Source organism: Gossypium hirsutum, chromosome A11 (assembly GCF_007990345.1).
Source record: "Gossypium hirsutum isolate 1008001.06 chromosome A11, Gossypium_hirsutum_v2.1, whole genome shotgun sequence".
NCBI classification, from domain to species: domain Eukaryota; kingdom Viridiplantae; phylum Streptophyta; class Magnoliopsida; order Malvales; family Malvaceae; genus Gossypium; species Gossypium hirsutum.
The window spans coordinates 7,799,760-7,816,704 of NC_053434.1; the positions used below are offsets into that span (position 1 = coordinate 7,799,760).

Genomic DNA, 16,945 nt, shown 5'->3' on the forward strand with positions numbered 1-16,945 from the left:
ATTAACATCAAGCAGGACTAACAATTGGACTCGTTTATTTTTGGATGGAGTTGTTAGAGTTGGCTTCGAGGATGTTGTTACGGGGGGTATTCTCAGGGATCAACATGGGAATTGGATTCTTGGATTTAATAGATGGTTGTGCCAATGTTCGGTTTTTAAAGCCAAGCTCTAGGGTATTTTAGATGATCTGACTCTTCTTCAGAGCAGACAATACGATAGAGTTTTGATTCGAACGAACAACTTTAATGTTATCCAGGAAATTCATGAAGCATTTTCAAAGACATCTCATTAAACATTAATCAGACATATTCAACAACTTCTGTTGGAAACAGGTCTTTGGGAACTTGAACATATTCTTAGAGAAGAGAACATAGAAGCAAATGATATCGCTAAACTAGCTTTCGACAAAAATGAAGGGCTACAACTGTTTGCAAAGAGATGGGTGAATATTATTATTAGTTAATAATGTTTGATTGATATGTTGTTTTACAACAGAAAGAAATTGATTAAATTCATAGTTTTTGAACCATTAAGGGAAAAGACAAGGAAATCATAGAACGAATAAAAGAACATAAAAAGGAAGATCAAAACACAAGTCCCAAATTAATCTGAAATTAAAAGAAAAAAAAAAGCTACACAAGGCTCAAGGAAAACTTAGAGAAAAACTCGAAAGAAAACAATAAATAGAAGATAAAAGTACAAAAAAGGACACTCCATAACTTACATATGATCCTAAAAAAAAAAAATCAATACCAGCCATTTGAGGACTTGAAAGATACACCAAACAAAAATATTTTACATCACTTTGAATTAATTATGTATTTTGTAGTTTTGATTATTTTAGATATGACAATATTTGTATATAATATTACCATCGTGCTTGAGATATTAAATTAATTAGATTTATATTTAATGCATTCACTAAATAATATAACATCATTAAAAGAATTTAAAAAAATAAATTCTAAAGATTTCATTTTTAATTACATGTAATCATCTAATTTATTGAAAGTATATATTTCTATATATAGTTGTTAAGATATTACATTAATAATTTATATTTAAAATATTTATTTAGAGCCTTAAATTGTGTATTTAAAAAGAATAAGAAGAAAGGATTTGGATTCATGGGTTCTGTTGTTCATTCTAAGAGAGCAAAATAAAGTAGCTGATTATTTGGTGAAAGCGACTGTTTATCATAATGTTGAGTTGTAATTTTTTGAGTCTCCTCCTACCATGATCCAGAATTCATTGGATTTGGATCAGTCTAGGGAGTTTTTTTAAATTAGTAGTTTGTAATCAATTAATTATATGTTTATGTTTATATTAAAAAAAGAAGAAGAAGAAGAAAGGATGCAATAATTGATAATTCGTCGGAGGCCATGCAACCTTACGCATGGAACCTAATGCTTTGAAGTTTGATGCCATGACTTTCAGGGCACTCCACAATCAGCATTCTATGGACTACATCCCTATATCGTTGTGAGCCACAATAAAATTCCAATGTAAAATTGATATGACTAAGGATATTTGGATATTCTTATATTATTAAAAAAATTAAAACTATAAAACCATTTTCCTTGAAGAAATATTAAAAATATAATTAAATAATAAAAAATTAGAGAGATTTCATTTTTATTTATTAAATTATTAGTTTCAGCTCCCTTTCAACGCGGAGACGGGAAGGAAATGTCAATCCAACGGTGGTGACCTTCTCCAAAAACATTTATTTTTAGTTTAAAGTTTCAACATATTTTTCTTTTTCTTCAAAAAAAAAAAAGAAAAAAAGTTTCCAACACATTATTACGCGTGAGAGTGACCCTGCACAGCCCCTCTTATACTCTATTTAGTCCTCCCGTTGACCACCTTGCCGAATCCCTTTTTTTTTCTTTACCTTTCAAGAGTTTTCACTGCTTCACTTTCTATTTATAAAACAAGTCCTTCATCTCCCTATTCTACCTGCAACTACCGAAGGTTTTAAGTGAGGGCGAGACTATAAGAAATTAAGGCTCAATTTATTCATGTGAATTTCGTTTCGAATGAAATACTCAGTTGCAGAGAGGAATAAGGATGTCTAATATACCAACGTCTCTCTCTGAAGTTTGCCTTACTCTCTCTCGCCTTACCATGTCCATCGCCGATCCATGGCCCTTTTCCTAAGCTTCTTTTTCGTTCTAACCATACCCTTTTAAATCCAAGCTCCTCTTCCTTTTTTTTTTTTCGCTTGAAGTTATTTCTGTTCCCGGTCAGACACGATCCATGAGAAAGATAAGAGGCTTCAAGATCGGGAAACGGCTTGTCCGAATCTCCAGATGCTTCATCCGCGAACCTCGGAACCCACCTGGGTACCCTCCCCTGTCCCATTCTGGGTCCTTTTGTAACTCGAAGCCTTTCTCCAAGCTTATCAGTTGGGGTCGCCGTTTGAGAGAAAGAGCCAAATCTCTATGCTCAGTGAAACCTGGGTCGGGTTACGTTCCCATTGATCAAGACCCCATCAAAAAGGAACGGGCGGAAGTTCCAAAAGGGCACTTAGCCGTCTACGTTGGTAAAAAAGACGGCGACTTTCATAGAGTTTTGGTGCCGGTTATTTACTTTAACCACCCTTTGTTCGGCGAGCTCTTGAGAAAAGCCGAAGAGGAATATGGATTTAGCCACCAAGGTGGAATCACCATTCCTTGCCGGTTCTCCGAGTTTGAGAAGGTCCAGACCCGGATCGCAGCGGGAACCGGAGGAAGGAAAATATCGAGGAAGGGCCACCATTGAGAGACCGGTGGTGGTAGTAAAAGTAGTGGTTGATGATGACGATAATTAATTGTGGTCAATGATTGTGATTACAATGTGCCCGGAATTTTTGTTTTGGTAGCGGATTTATTTACCTTTGTATTTTCACATTCTCGTTTAATGGATTTTCACTTTTTTAGGTGTACACTCATCGAGAATATATATTTTAGAAGTGACTTTTTCGATTAGATTATAAATAATTATGTCCAAAATAATGCTACAGTAGATAAATGAAATTGGTTACTAGTTAGGTTTTTTTCCGTTATTGCAACTGTTTATTTGCTTTGTAGTATTTGTCAGAAAGTGCTAAAATAAATATTAAGAATGCAGTATTTGCATTCTGCTGTTTTTGTCTTGAAAAAAACGACCAACAGCAGTGGAAGATTGCTTATCAAAGATGAAAACAAGTGCTTCATCATGTTTAGTAGTAGAATTTGGGTAAAGTAATAGGTGCCTCTAACAAAAAAGATTTTCAGTTATAATTTTGGTCGTATTCTAAATATGCATGTCCTTTCTCTACTTCTGCAAAGAATGGTAATAATCGATTTTGATAGTTTGATTTAAGAAATTGACTAAAAGCTGGATCTTTAATTATTTATTTCCTTTTAGATATTTAAAAAGAAAAGGAATAAAATATAAAAACCAAACTTAATGGAAAAGAGCCAGCACAGCGTTTGTCACCATAAATGTCAATATCACGCATCTTGAAGGTGGGAGTGGCGAATCTTGAGGGAATTGCACCACAGGACTTCGGATGCGTAAAAACGGGTCCTTTAGAGAGTGTGATGGCCTGTGCCAATTGCCACATAAAGCTCCCTGGACCATGTGCTCCATCATTTACCCCCTACTTGATCCAGACTGCCATGTGCATCTATTCATATTTGGTTCAATTTTCATTTCACATTATTCCATTTTGCTGTTTTCTGTTTTTTTTCCCCTCTGTTTGAGAAAAATACAAGCTTATTTCATATCGTTATGCTTATGTGGGGGTGAACCTGACCATGCTTGACCATAGTTACACAACTCACATGAGAATCCCAACGAAGCTGGTCCAAATTGGGTTAAAACACTTGAGTGAAGAAGCCCGATTCTTCTTTGTAAGATAATGGGCTGCTTGCTGTCCCTGCCCAATGGCATCAAAGGCAGCAACAGCCTTATTAGGAGCCCAAATAGGATGCAACCAGCTGTTGGCTAGAAATGGAAGAAACGGCATATGGTCTACTTTTTAGGCTATTTTACTCTGAGATAAAGTAGAAATTTGAGTAGCCCAAGGAAGATTAAATGGGGCCTTTCTTTATAGGAAAGCTGGAAAAAAAAAATAAGAGCAAAAAAGTAATCACTCCCTCCCTCACCTCCTCACCACTAAAACAGAGCACAAAACAAAAAGAAACAAAAGAAAGTCAAATTGGGAAAAGAAGAACAAGGGAGAACAAAGAAAAAAAATGTTCGGGAGCTTTGAATCACATCCCACTCACAAAACTATCAAAGCCTTGGGACTCCCTACACTCTTCATTCTCTTGCTCTCTCTTAGTTGCTTTGGTCATTTGGTTAAAGCTTATGTCTTAATCTACGCTGGCTGCTCTCAAGAAAAGTACGCACCAAACTCCCCTTTTGAAGGTAACCTCAACTCTTTTCTATCATCAGTCGTTAGCTCATCCTCTCAAGTGTCTTACAATGCGTATGCTCTTGGAAATGGAAGCTCAACCCCTCCTGAAGGCGCCATATATGGCTTGTACCAGTGCAGGGGTGATTTGCCGATGTTTGAATGCTCAAGATGTATGCAAAGTGCTGTTAAGCAGATAGGCTTGGTTTGTTCCAACTCTTACGGCGCTTCAGTACAACTCGAAGGCTGCTATTTAAGATATGAGCATAGTAATTTCTTGGGGAGTCCCGATACGACTCTCATGTTCAAGAAATGCAGTAGAAGTGTTAACAACGATGTGGAATTCTTTAAGCGTAGAGATGATGTTCTAGCTGACTTGCAGTCGGCTATTGGTTTCAAAGTCAGTTCCTCAGGGTTGGTGGAAGGGTTTTCTCAGTGTTTGGGGGACTTGAGCTCCTCTGATTGCTCTGCATGCCTTTCGGATGCTGTGGCCAAACTTAAGAGTTTATGTGGATCAGCTGCAGCTGCTGGTGTATACTTAGGGCAGTGTTATGCTCGATACTGGGCATCCGGCTACTATGCTGAACTCACTCCAGGTGCAATTCATATCCTTGATAACCCCATTTAGTCTAATCCTCATGTTTTCCCATGTTAGTAATTAATTAAATTTTTAATTTTTTTAAAAATATTTTTCATATATTTTAATTTTTTAAAATATTTTAAAAATTTTAAAAAAATATTAATTATTAATGTGATGTCTATACGATAATCCATGTGTATATCATATCATAAAAGTCTATAAATTTTTTTATCCATTTTAAGATAATTTAAAAAATACTACAGATTTAAAGGTTAAAAAATAAAAAATTAAATAAATAGCTAAAATATTTATTTTTAGTTAGAAAGCAAAATAAATAATTATACAATCCAACAGTTTTATTATAAGGCAGTAACTTCGAAGGGTTAGCAGCATCTTAATTGACCTCCTATTGAGTACTGATAGATATGAAGGAAAAGAAGTGTTATATTCCTTTAAGGTCAATTCCATATATCGAGAATCCACCATCTCCCACTTTCATTTCGAATAAGAACTTGCCTTAAAAGCAGCATTGTTGGCTGATCAATAAAGCAGTTGAGGGAATATTGGTATAACCATGACCTAACCCTAAATAGTGGAAAGATTCCCCCTAAAACCTTCCAGTCTTCTTTCAGAATTTCTCTACATAAAGTACTTTTTCTCAACTTGAAACTTAATAAAATAATAAATAAATTAAAAGGATAACATATATATATAAGGTGAAAAGAAATAAACACACATTTGCTAGTGGCATTGTGATGTTAAAAAACTAAAGAAGTAGGGTCTGTAAGTATAGGCATAGGAAGCTAAATAATTGAGATTATTATAACATTGGCTTTTTTTCGTGTGTGTGTAGAATCCTCCCACGAAGATGATGTCGGGAAAACAGTAGCAATAATCGTGGGTGTATTGGCAGGTGTAGTGGTTCTGATTGTTCTTCTCTCAGTTTGCCGAAAAACCAAACGTAAAGCTCTTCTTAATTTTCTCTCCATTTCCTCATATTTTTTAGAGATAATAACTTTGACCTTTATTCTTTTCCCAGATTGAATGAGCCTGCCCAGCTTCCGAAAGAGTATTCGTGATTAGTGTATTGGGTTGTTTTCTTTAATATTAAGGTGGCAACTTTATCAGTTACTTTATTTTTTTAGTCATAAAAAAGAAGGGAGGCAGTGAATGTAATCTCCATCAACTTCACAACATATGCTGATTCCATCACAAACCTGACATGAAAATCCATCACCTTTCTTCAGCAAAACTTTATCCTTTCACAAAAGTAAGCCAAGTTGATCATAATTATAAATTGGTAAGTAAACTAAACCGACAATCAAAATCCGGCTTCTTTATCTGCCTTCTCTTCGTTTCTCTAGATGGGAAAAACTTCAATAAAATTTGCATTTCTGTTTCCAACAGATTCAACCATTCCATATCTCAATTTCAGTTTCAAAATCGTTTCTATGTGAATCTTATGTAAATAATAACATGAAATGAGAAGATTAGTCCCAAAACAAAAGGAGCTTAATGCAATATTATTAATTGGGCTTAAGGCCTACTATCTATGTTTGACCCATCTAATGCAATATTATCAATCCGCTTGATGCGATATCATCAATTGGTCAAACATTAAACAGTTTTAGACAATGAAAAGGCTCCACTTTGCATTTTTATAAAAAAAACTATATAAAATTCCTTTCATCAAATATATAAACTTAAAAATATATAATATTTTGTTGAGTAATTTTTCACTGTGTCCCATTAGAGGGGGCAATCGAATCTTTATAAATATAGCTATTGTTCATAGAATTGACGCTCTTAACTGACTTTATGCATGCTAGACATGTGTATTGCTCTGGGCTGCCTGTTGAATACTCCTTTGACTCCTGTGAGCCGAGACCTACGAGCTCCCTTTGTAAACTCCTCTTGTCTTGTGCGAGCTGAGTTTGCGAACTTCCCTTGCGAACACCCTTTGCTAGCTTCATACCGTAAGGCTTGCATGTATCCGATTGGTGGGCCCTATTTGAGTCACGGGTAGCAACCTTGACCTTATATGATTTTTGGGTTGATCATAAATGCCTAACAAACATGTATATATATACACACATATGGGGATAATGTTTGATGCATTAGTTTAATACACCATCAATGAACCACATTAAATAATAATTAAGAAAATAAAGTCTTTGAGTACTTATAAATAAATATTAATAAATTTATTTAATTATAATTAAAAGTAATTAAATTTTTTTATTTCTTTCATCTCTTTCTTTACAAAAACAACTAATATTTGGATTAGATGATCGGAGTTGGACCTTGTTGGATACCAATGTTTGTTATTTCAAAAACTAGAAGATCTAACTGATGGTATTGCAGTCTATTTATGATATTGATATAGGTACTAAACCGATAGAAATATAAAAGCTAGATACTAATCAAACAAGTCAAAACTATATAATAAAAAATTAGTTATATAGTTCTTTACTTGTGGATCTTCATTAGCTTTACTAATAAGTTTGGATTTTCATAAGAATAAATTATTATTGATGATTGAAAATCAATAAAATAATTCTAAATTTGAAAAGAAAAAATAATTCAAAACCCAGTTTATGTAAGGGGGAGAGGGAGATGAGAAAAAAATCCCAAAATTAATTCTAATTGTTTTGTGATTGAATATTAATGAAATAATTTAAAATTGAGGAAAAAAAAACAAATTTAGAGACGTTTTGCTATGTAGATATATAAGGAAAGAGATGAAAAATAATAAAAAATTTAATTTATTTGAATTATATTATTTATAAGTCCTTAATGATTTTACTACTTTACTTATTGTTGAGATGATCTAAGTGGTTTATTGATGGTGCATGATATTTATGCATTAGTGGTGCATTAAAGAAGTTTTAAAATAAAAAAAAAACTTGTATACAAATCCCCTCAATAAATGAAATAATTAAACAAATTAAAAAAAAAGAATTCTGAAATTTATTTTTTTTGGATTTCATGATTCATCATGTTTTCCTTTAGATTTGAAGATTCAAATTTCTTTTTATTTTTATTATTTTGGGTTCAATATTCTCACTTCCCAGATTATCATGGTATCTTCCCTCAAATATTAAAATGATTTTAAACAAACCTATACAAATTTGTGAATGATCGGGAAATTTCCACCCACTAACCTACATACTGGTATTCCATTTTCTTTAAAATTCCTTTTAATTAAGTTAATACTTAAATAATCTTTTTTTTCTTCTAAATTTTAACCAAAGATTTCACGTGGATGGCCCCCGCTGATTACCACTCACCCTCGTTGGCCGCCACTTTGGTTGTTTGAGTCTAGATTTCACCATTATTTTGTTTTCAACCCTCTTTTTTTTTTTTGTTTTTTCAAAGATCAATGTCGAAACTTCAACATTAAAATGAAGTATGTTTTGGTTGGATTGTTTTCAATTTTCAAAATTTTCTTTTGAGTTTTTCTATCACCGTTTAAGTCAATCAAACAATATCTAGAATGCTGGAATTTCGCTTGCGGTTTTTTGTGTAATGTGATTATTGGTATGATATGAATATGCGGTTATGTGTTGGATAAGAAGATGAAGAAGAAAGAGGAGGAGGAGAGAGAGAATACTTTTAAATAAACATATTTTTAAATCAAAAGAAAACAAAAACTACAACACGTGACACTCTTTAATTAGTTGAAGTTTTTATTAAAGAAGAAAAAAGAAATAAAAAAAGTCTGGGTTGGTTAATGTCAAAGCAATGTGAAGGAATATATTTGAGTTTTCTAGAAAACATACAAGTCGTAGATTGAAAACGAACTATTGTCATTTTCAAATTAACATAAATGACTTTGTGTACCTGAGAAATGAATGGACCAACCAAACAATAACGAAAGCCTAATCTGGTTACATGGTTTTTATTAGATATGTCTTACAGACAAATCCAACTCATCTTTTGAAGAAATATTTGTTTTGGTTCGTGATTTAATGATGTTGATATCTTAACTAACCCACACCATTGAACATCCCAACCACGAGACTCTCTCTCTCTCTCTATATATATAACCGTACAGTACGAACACAATGGATGAAATTCAACTTTATTATTCATTAACAAAGATTTTAGAACGTTACACAAAGAATTGATGGCAACTCTGTATGAAAGTAGCATTTTTAGTACAATATTGAGGGTTTATACAGCCTTAACCCTATTAAACCCTGTTACTTATTTTACAAGCAATTAAATTAACTATAAAATTGCAACAAATTAAAGTCCTGAAGTGAAAGGCACACCGGTGCTCGGCAACCAAGAATTCCCAGCCAGAAAGTTACCGACGGTGAACTTTGACACCTCACTTGCGCTCTTAAGAACATGGTAGCCTCCCCATTTGACTCTATTAGACGTGGATGAACCGGGGCCAGTGTTCATATACTCCGCATAATACAGCGTCTTAAGTGCAAAATCACCATCCCATTCCATCCAGCCGGCCGGGTTAATTAAGCTATCCAGATACGTTTTCATGAAAACCGTCCTCGAATATTGTTTCCATGGCCTCCCTAGATATGTCTTCACCGAGCTTTGCACTGGCTTCAAATCGGAAGCTGCTGTAACTCTGGAGTTGTGGATTATAATTCCAGTATTCTGGTTTGGGTCGGTCCGGCCTTGAGCCGTCACCGTGTTGGTCTTATTAGGGGGATTGCGTGCGTATATGTTGCAGTTTTGAAACACAACGGCTGCGTTGCCGAATATCCAATCAACGGTCCCGTAGATGTCACATTCTCTGTAAAATTGCCTTTCGGAATGGACGTAAAGAGTGTCTTGGTACCCTTCGAAGCTGCATTTGTAGAACACCGAGAGATCGGAGCCTGAACGTAGAGCCACTGCCTGATGGTTAGTAGGACCAGCGGTGTTTCTGAACGTAATGCCACGAGCAATGAACCCATCTCCAACAACGGCTGATATTCGACATTATTATAAAAAAAACAAATTAAAATAATAAAAACCAACGTAAGTTAGCCTTTTATTTTCAATCTAGAAATTGAAAAAATCTATTTATTGCAGATCCTATCACATCAATCAAATTGATGATTCCTTGACTATAAAGGCTATGACATTGAAAGGTAATACATGTCACTTTCATGCATAGCCTAGCTCCTGCCAGCACTTCAAAAATTTTCATTTAGATTTTGTAAATGTAAAATTATATTTATTAATATATTTTTTATGAAGTGTTTATATTCACAATGAAATAAACAACAATTAAGTTTCACAACATTCAAATGTTTATTACTAAAAATTATATGCAAAGTTTCTTCTTCAAAAGAAAAATAATTCAGTTGGTAGTAATTTTACTATGTTTTTGCTACTTATCCTAATCTAACTTGATATATAAAATTAAGTATACATATCTTCTGGCATACCCTAAATATATATATATGAAGAAAATAATAAAAAATATATCATTTATTGTTAATTCATTATCAATGTAGCTAATACAAAATCATATATGTGATATGTTATTTGGTAATTATGCTGTATAATTTTTTGATGTAATATTTAAAATTATTTATAATCTTACACTTATAATAAATTTGATGCCAATCAAATTAAAACTTAATTAATATTTATAATTATATATTAGATACCTACAATTTTTTTTCAACAAAATTAGGTGCCTCATTAATTTTAGACTTTTAGGCTTGTTACATTTTCCATGTTAACACTACTACTATTACTTTTATGTATGTACTAAGCTATATATAAGTTATGTTTCATTGAATTGAATTGGGATTTAGTCAATTTCTTATTAATACATCTATTATTATCATTGATTTGTATAAGCCTGGCATGTTTATTTTCTGTAAAAATTATGTATTAAATTAATGTCTTAATTTAGTATTGTTTTTATTAAAAAATATTTTAATATTTTTAAAGAAAAGCTAAAACCTTTTATTTCTGGTTTTTATTAAAAAAATTTAAAAAATTTAAAAAATTTTTATTTAATAATACTTTTATCTCAAAAATATTTTTTATAACGTACAGCTAAACTGGTCAGTTTTATTTATTATACTAGTTGTCTAGTTGGTACCCAGTCTAAACCTAGTAACTAGCAAGATGTTTCCCTGCTAATATTGGCTGCCTTTTCTTGCAAGCTACACTCCCATCCCACGGCACTCGTAAGAAAATCATGCGAAAATCCCAAAAGTTTACTCACCAACGGTGGCTGAATTGAACGTTGTGGATCCTCCTCCGACGCTTTTGCTCCCTGTGATTATAGTTTTCCCTATACCATCGCCCACCATCATGATGTTTTTCAGCTTGCTTCCTATCTCAACATTTTCCTTGTATGTGCCTGCCTTAACGTATATCACATACCTTCCACTTCCGGACCTCTTCGAAGCAGCGGATATAGCGTCTTTTATCGTCTTATAATTCCCTGAACCATCTTGGGCCACGACGATATTCGCCGTAGAAGCTGGCGACGACGATTGCAACAGCTTCCTGTCACCGGGTTTCACCCATGTCGGGAACCCATCTTTGTAGGTTGGTTCCTTGTAAGGTGCCTTGTTGAGAGCCAGGGTGTTACTAATTAACTGGGAAACGTTGTTAGACATCATGGGAAGAAGATAATCCGGGACCCCGAGTTCCATAAACCCGGTCCGGCATGTTTCGAGATTGGTTAAAGCCGTGCTGAGCCATGTTTGAGCATCATCCTTATTGAGATTGGTGCCGGAATCAACAGTTTTGTTGAGACGAAGGATGGTTAACTCATACAAGTTTACGCAATCGGACCATGCAGCCTTTTCACGTTCATTCCGGCACTTAGTGCCCAATGAATGCGTGTTACTTTCTGCTCGTGCGGCACGCTCTAGAGCGAGGTGGGTGGAGATTTTGAAAAATTGGAACTCATCTTTGATTGGGGTTTTTTTGGGATCATGGCTCAAAAAATACTCGCACGGCTGTGGGTTAGGAGTTTTCCTGCACCATGATCTCACATCATTAGCCCTATATCCTAAAGTAACCGGAAAAAGAAAAACAGGCACCAAGGAAAGTGCTACGAGGATTTGAAGACGTGCCAATGCCATGGATGGCTCACCAATGTGTGAATTGTAATAGGTTTCGAAAGGTTTAAGTGGGGTTTATTGTGGGATATTAATGCTCTATCTCTGGGTCTCTTTATATAGATGTTTGGGGTACTGAAAAGTCTAAAATGTTTTTTGCTTCGGCTAGCAGTAATTAGTACAAAACTGTATGATGGCTGTTTTGTAAGCGAAATAAAATTTGATGGCTGCCTTTTTCTATCAAGTACATATTATTTGAAGAAAGTAAAAAAAAAAAAAAGGAAAAAAAAGAAGAGAAAAACAATGTGCATTGACCTTCTGAATTACATGCAAATGCAGTATATATTGGACAGACAACTAGGTAACAATCCTTCCCTTCCTTACCTAGAGCGACCTGTCATCAATTATGACGCTGAAAAGTCAGATTGTTTGTATTTCTGATTACGTAATTGGCTTGGCTGCATGTAGCCTCTCAATACCATGGAACGGGTCCTTAATTTCAACGGATTCTATTATATATTTTGTGTACAAATTGTTTTAAGTTTGAGATGTTAATAGGATGGATCCGGCGAGTTCCAGTTTTAAAATTTTCATATAAAGTAGTAAGTAAATCTTAAGTTGAGAGCAGTTAGCTAATACCTTCATTTTATTATTCAAAAAAGATCAAAAAAAATATTATTATTTATTTATATTTAATTATAACTTATAAGATTACTAAATATAAGGTTGAAAAACACAAAGGGGGCTAGGTTGATTGAGCCAAGCAGACTGAACCAACCCTTTTAATTTTAAAAAACATGTTAATATATATGCTTAAACATGTTTAAAAATTTATTTTAAAATTAGGGTTTTTTTTAATAAAAGAGATGCGAAAACAATTTAAAGGTAATATAGTTTAAAAGCAAATAAAATAGTGAGGAAAGATTCCAAGTCGTCATTGACTTACCTGGCTTACTGAATTATTTTACCGATCTTCCCTTAAGACTCATCTCTGGTCTAAAATTTCAATTTGTTTGACTTTTTTTTTTTTATCTCTCAATTTATTTAAATGGCTGGGGCTTGACAAATTGGCCTATAAAATTATTTAGCATGCAACTCATGTTCCCGTAATAATTAAAGAAAAGTCTCAAATGTTACCATGAATTCTTGTTATGATAATTGTTCTGTTAGGTGCGGAAAAATAATAAGATACGAGTACAAATACATTATTTTTGGTTGAATTATATCAAACAGCATGCTAGGTTTTATTGCATATATATATATATCAAATCTGGACACGTTGAAATAGCTAATACAAACCACAAACACATCGTTACAAGTGATAATTAATAAAAAAAATCAACATTTAAATTGAATTACAAAGTGACTTCTCAAGTATATGAATGTTGTTCTTATCCAAACCATGTTTGTATAATTCATGGATCGAAAAAAGATTGAATTTTAAAATAAATAAATAATTAAGTCTATTTTTACTAAAACTATATAAAAATTAAAGGTTGTGCCCCACGCCTCCACTCCACGCAAAAGCCCTACGTTTATATAAAAACTTTATATCGTAATCAAGGTCAAGGAAGCCAATTTCCATGCCAAATTGGACTAACTAGTTAACTGCAATCAAATAATTGCGAATATATCCAAATAAACTTTGCATTAAGTTGAGTTATGTTTTAGTTAATCCATACGCATCGCTTGTGCTATAATCCTAACTCAAAACGTCTCTGTTAATTAGTTTGTAACACGAAAGTTGTATAAACATATTACAGTCATAATCAAACAGTTTCTAATACTTATGAGGAAAAACCCTTGTCTTTAATTTCATTTTGTAATGATAATACGGTATTAGGTCTTTTTCATCCTTCATACTCAGTAACATTTTCTTTTATTTTTCAGGTGAAAGCTGCCAATAACTGAAAAAAGGATGCCATTTGATAACAAAAAATAGTTGGCATTACTTCATTTAATTGCTGTGATAACAAACTTATAACTAACTATCTTCTTGGCTATAAATGTAACACAAAATAACACTTCTACATTACAATTACACTTCATCTAAAATTTTAGATTCCTATAGGCCTAAAATTTTGTTCAAGACTAACTCCGATATTATTTTTTTGTATAAAATATATTTTAAAAATATAATACATTAAAATAAATATTTTCCAACAAATTAAAAATATATTAAAAAAGTCTTTATACTTAACAAGCAAATGCCTTTAAAATAGTAACAAAATTAATAATAAAATAAGAGTTATACAATATCCAAACAATAATAATAAAATAATAGCAAAATGACAACAAACAATAGTAAAAAAAATTAGACAAATTTAAGCTGAGCCGGGTCAAAAAAATCTTACCCGAGGCTTGGCCCGTTTTGGAAAACAAATATTTTTTTTGTCTAAACCCATTTTTTGAACTTATATTTTTACCTAAATATTCCTCCCATTTTTTGAACGGAACTCCAAATTTAAACTAATAACCCGACTTACGATCAAATCTAGCTACACTCATATATCATACCATGAATAAATAAATCATTTGACCTAAGCTATGAAAAATTCCCTCTAAACTACATAACTTTTCATCCAAATACATTTTCCAAAAAGTTCAATTACTGAATTTGTAAGGTTTGGGAAACAAGTTGAGGTGTTAAGAAAATAAATGTTGGAAGTTTAAAAACTAATCCAAGTATCCAATCATGGACGATTGATTTTGACTTTTTTTTTATTATTCTTTTGCGCTGTATTAAAGGGCCTTTGGTTTTGGTTTCATCAGATTCTTAACACAAATTAGCCATATGCTTAAGCATCATTATCCACTTTAATTGAGAAATGATTTTGACTATCAAGTTGCGTGTGCACACTTGCACCTTAATCATAAAATAAAAATTCAAATGCCGTTCAAAAGAAATAAAATCCATCCACGGTTTGATCCCCAACATTTTTGAATATATATATGGGTTTCAACAAAAAAGGCTGTGGGTGAACAACTCTGTAGGAGATTTTTCTATGTATTTTCATCTATTTTACTGTTTAGGCTGACAATTTTTTTAACAAGACAATGTATTGGCATCACCTAACCCGATCAGTTCGACAAGTAAAATAACAATAGCGGAACAATGCCAAAAACATAAAAGAGCACAACAGAATTCCCCAACAATGAAACCAAAAAGCTCCACACAAGATAAACAACGGAAACCTACTAAAAACGAAACAACCATCGCACCATACAAACCTCGACATGTGATTTCAATTCGTACCACAACCACAACTAAAATTACCTTGTATTTATATAGCACCTTGACCTTTTGAAAGAAAGCAAACTATCAATTGATTTCGTATATTAATTTTCGATGCCACTTCTACAAAAGTGATAGTCTCAAATAAAACCTTTCAATATCCATCTTTTCTCATAAAATCTCAAAATTTTTTGAATAAGTTTCAATTAAGAAAAATAAATATTTAATGTAGAACTTGATTAATCATATAATAATTTTTATCTCTTACTTTTCATTCCAATTTTTTCCTTCAAAAAAAAATTGAAAGTAAAGATTATCTAAATTTTTTCACCCTAAGACTTCAATTACATAGTGAAAAGAGAAAAAAAGAAGAGAAAAGTTGGGTGTTGTTGATTTTATTTTAATAAAATAAGATAAATACAAAATCTAAAACTTAGAACCATTTATTTTGATCTAATGACTAAGATCATTTGACTCTCATCATTCTCATTTTAAAAGTTATTATTATAGTTACCATAATCTTTTATGAGATATATGTTTAAAAATGACTTGGTAATGTTTAATATTATAAGTTAATTCAACATTAATTTGAAATTATAAAAATTAAAGTAAAAATAAAATTATTTCCTTGTAATAATATTTATATCTTTAATATATATTATTTTTGGGAAAAGGGTCAAATGAAAAAGCTTTTAGTGATCCAACTGTGTCCTCAATTGGCCCCCAAAAGTTAATTGGCCCTTATGTTAATAGTCAATGACTTCCTAAAATGAAAAATTTCTCTTCTAGCTTTTTTAAATTTATAAAATTTTAAATTAGTAATGATAAAATTACATTTTGTCCCCTCAAAAGATAAATAATTTATTTAATTTCTTAAAAATTATAAAGAATATATACTATTAAAATGGAGAAATTACATTTTTACTATTGTAAAAATATACAACTTAATTCCACCACTCATTTTTTTTTTTAGCTTTACCCCTGATAAGAAAGGGGACTTTTCTGTCCCTATTCCCACTAACCTTGCTTTTACTAGTACCCTTACTAGCAACCTTACCTAAGAAAAACACACAACATGGTAAAAAAGGCAAAAAAAGAGAGAGAGAAATGAATGAAGACACTCACCTAACAAAAACATCCCAAGCAACTCAAAATACTTTGGACAACTTCAAGCATTAAATGAATAAGAAAGAACAAAAGTACTTGCAAAAAAAGTTATAGAGGAAGAATTAGAGTTTGATAATTAAAAAAAAAAAATTAAAGAGATTGCAGAAGTGAGGAGAACAACATGAGAGCTCTTTATATATATGACACTCGTTTCATGCACCATCAACACATGTTTACTGATTTTGGCAACACTCTTAATCAAATACAAGAAGACTCATGGCCTACACATCATTATAACGTTTATAAATCATGTTATCTAAATAACGGCTAATGCGCGTATCCTTAAGTCATGCTTTCATTAAATCAACAGTTACAAAATTGAAAATTTGAACATTCTATACAAGGGCGAAGGGAGGGGCCCTTGCCCCCTAAAACTGGAAAGTTTTGGTTTAGACCCCCTAAAAGCTATCAAGTTACAAGGATACGGCAAAATTATAGTTTGACCCTTCAAAATTATAAAATTTTAATTTAATCCTAAAAATTGCAAAAATTCTACAATAATATAGTGAAATTGTATTTTAACTCTCATAAAG

The 16,945-nt window shown here is 32.4% G+C and overlaps 3 protein-coding genes across 3 annotated transcripts; 2 read left to right on the forward strand and 1 right to left on the reverse strand.

Annotated features, from left to right (window-relative positions):
• The first annotated feature begins 1,835 nt into the window (after window positions 1–1,835).
• Window positions 1,836–2,969, forward strand: LOC107941745 (auxin-responsive protein SAUR36). The gene has a single exon (XM_016875349.2). The coding sequence runs from the start codon at window positions 2,260–2,262 to the stop codon at window positions 2,761–2,763; it is 504 nt and encodes a 167-aa protein (XP_016730838.1). The 5' UTR covers window positions 1,836–2,259; the 3' UTR covers window positions 2,764–2,969.
• A 1,044-nt stretch (window positions 2,970–4,013) lies between these two features.
• Window positions 4,014–6,363, forward strand: LOC107941744 (plasmodesmata-located protein 8). The gene is made up of 3 exons (XM_016875348.2): window positions 4,014–4,980; window positions 5,818–5,925; window positions 6,004–6,363. The coding sequence occupies exons 1-3, from the start codon at window positions 4,224–4,226 to the stop codon at window positions 6,006–6,008; spliced, it is 870 nt and encodes a 289-aa protein (XP_016730837.1). The 5' UTR covers window positions 4,014–4,223; the 3' UTR covers window positions 6,009–6,363.
• Window positions 6,364–9,032: 2,669 nt separating this feature from the next.
• LOC107941759 (pectinesterase 2) lies at window positions 9,033–12,326 on the reverse strand. Its single transcript, XM_016875362.2, has 2 exons — window positions 11,164–12,326; window positions 9,033–9,904 (listed from the first exon to the last, which is right to left on the reverse strand). Exons 1-2 carry the CDS (start codon window positions 12,032–12,034, stop codon window positions 9,216–9,218), a joined length of 1,560 nt encoding a protein of 519 aa, XP_016730851.1. The 5' UTR covers window positions 12,035–12,326; the 3' UTR covers window positions 9,033–9,215.
• Window positions 12,327–16,945: the final 4,619 nt, after the last annotated feature.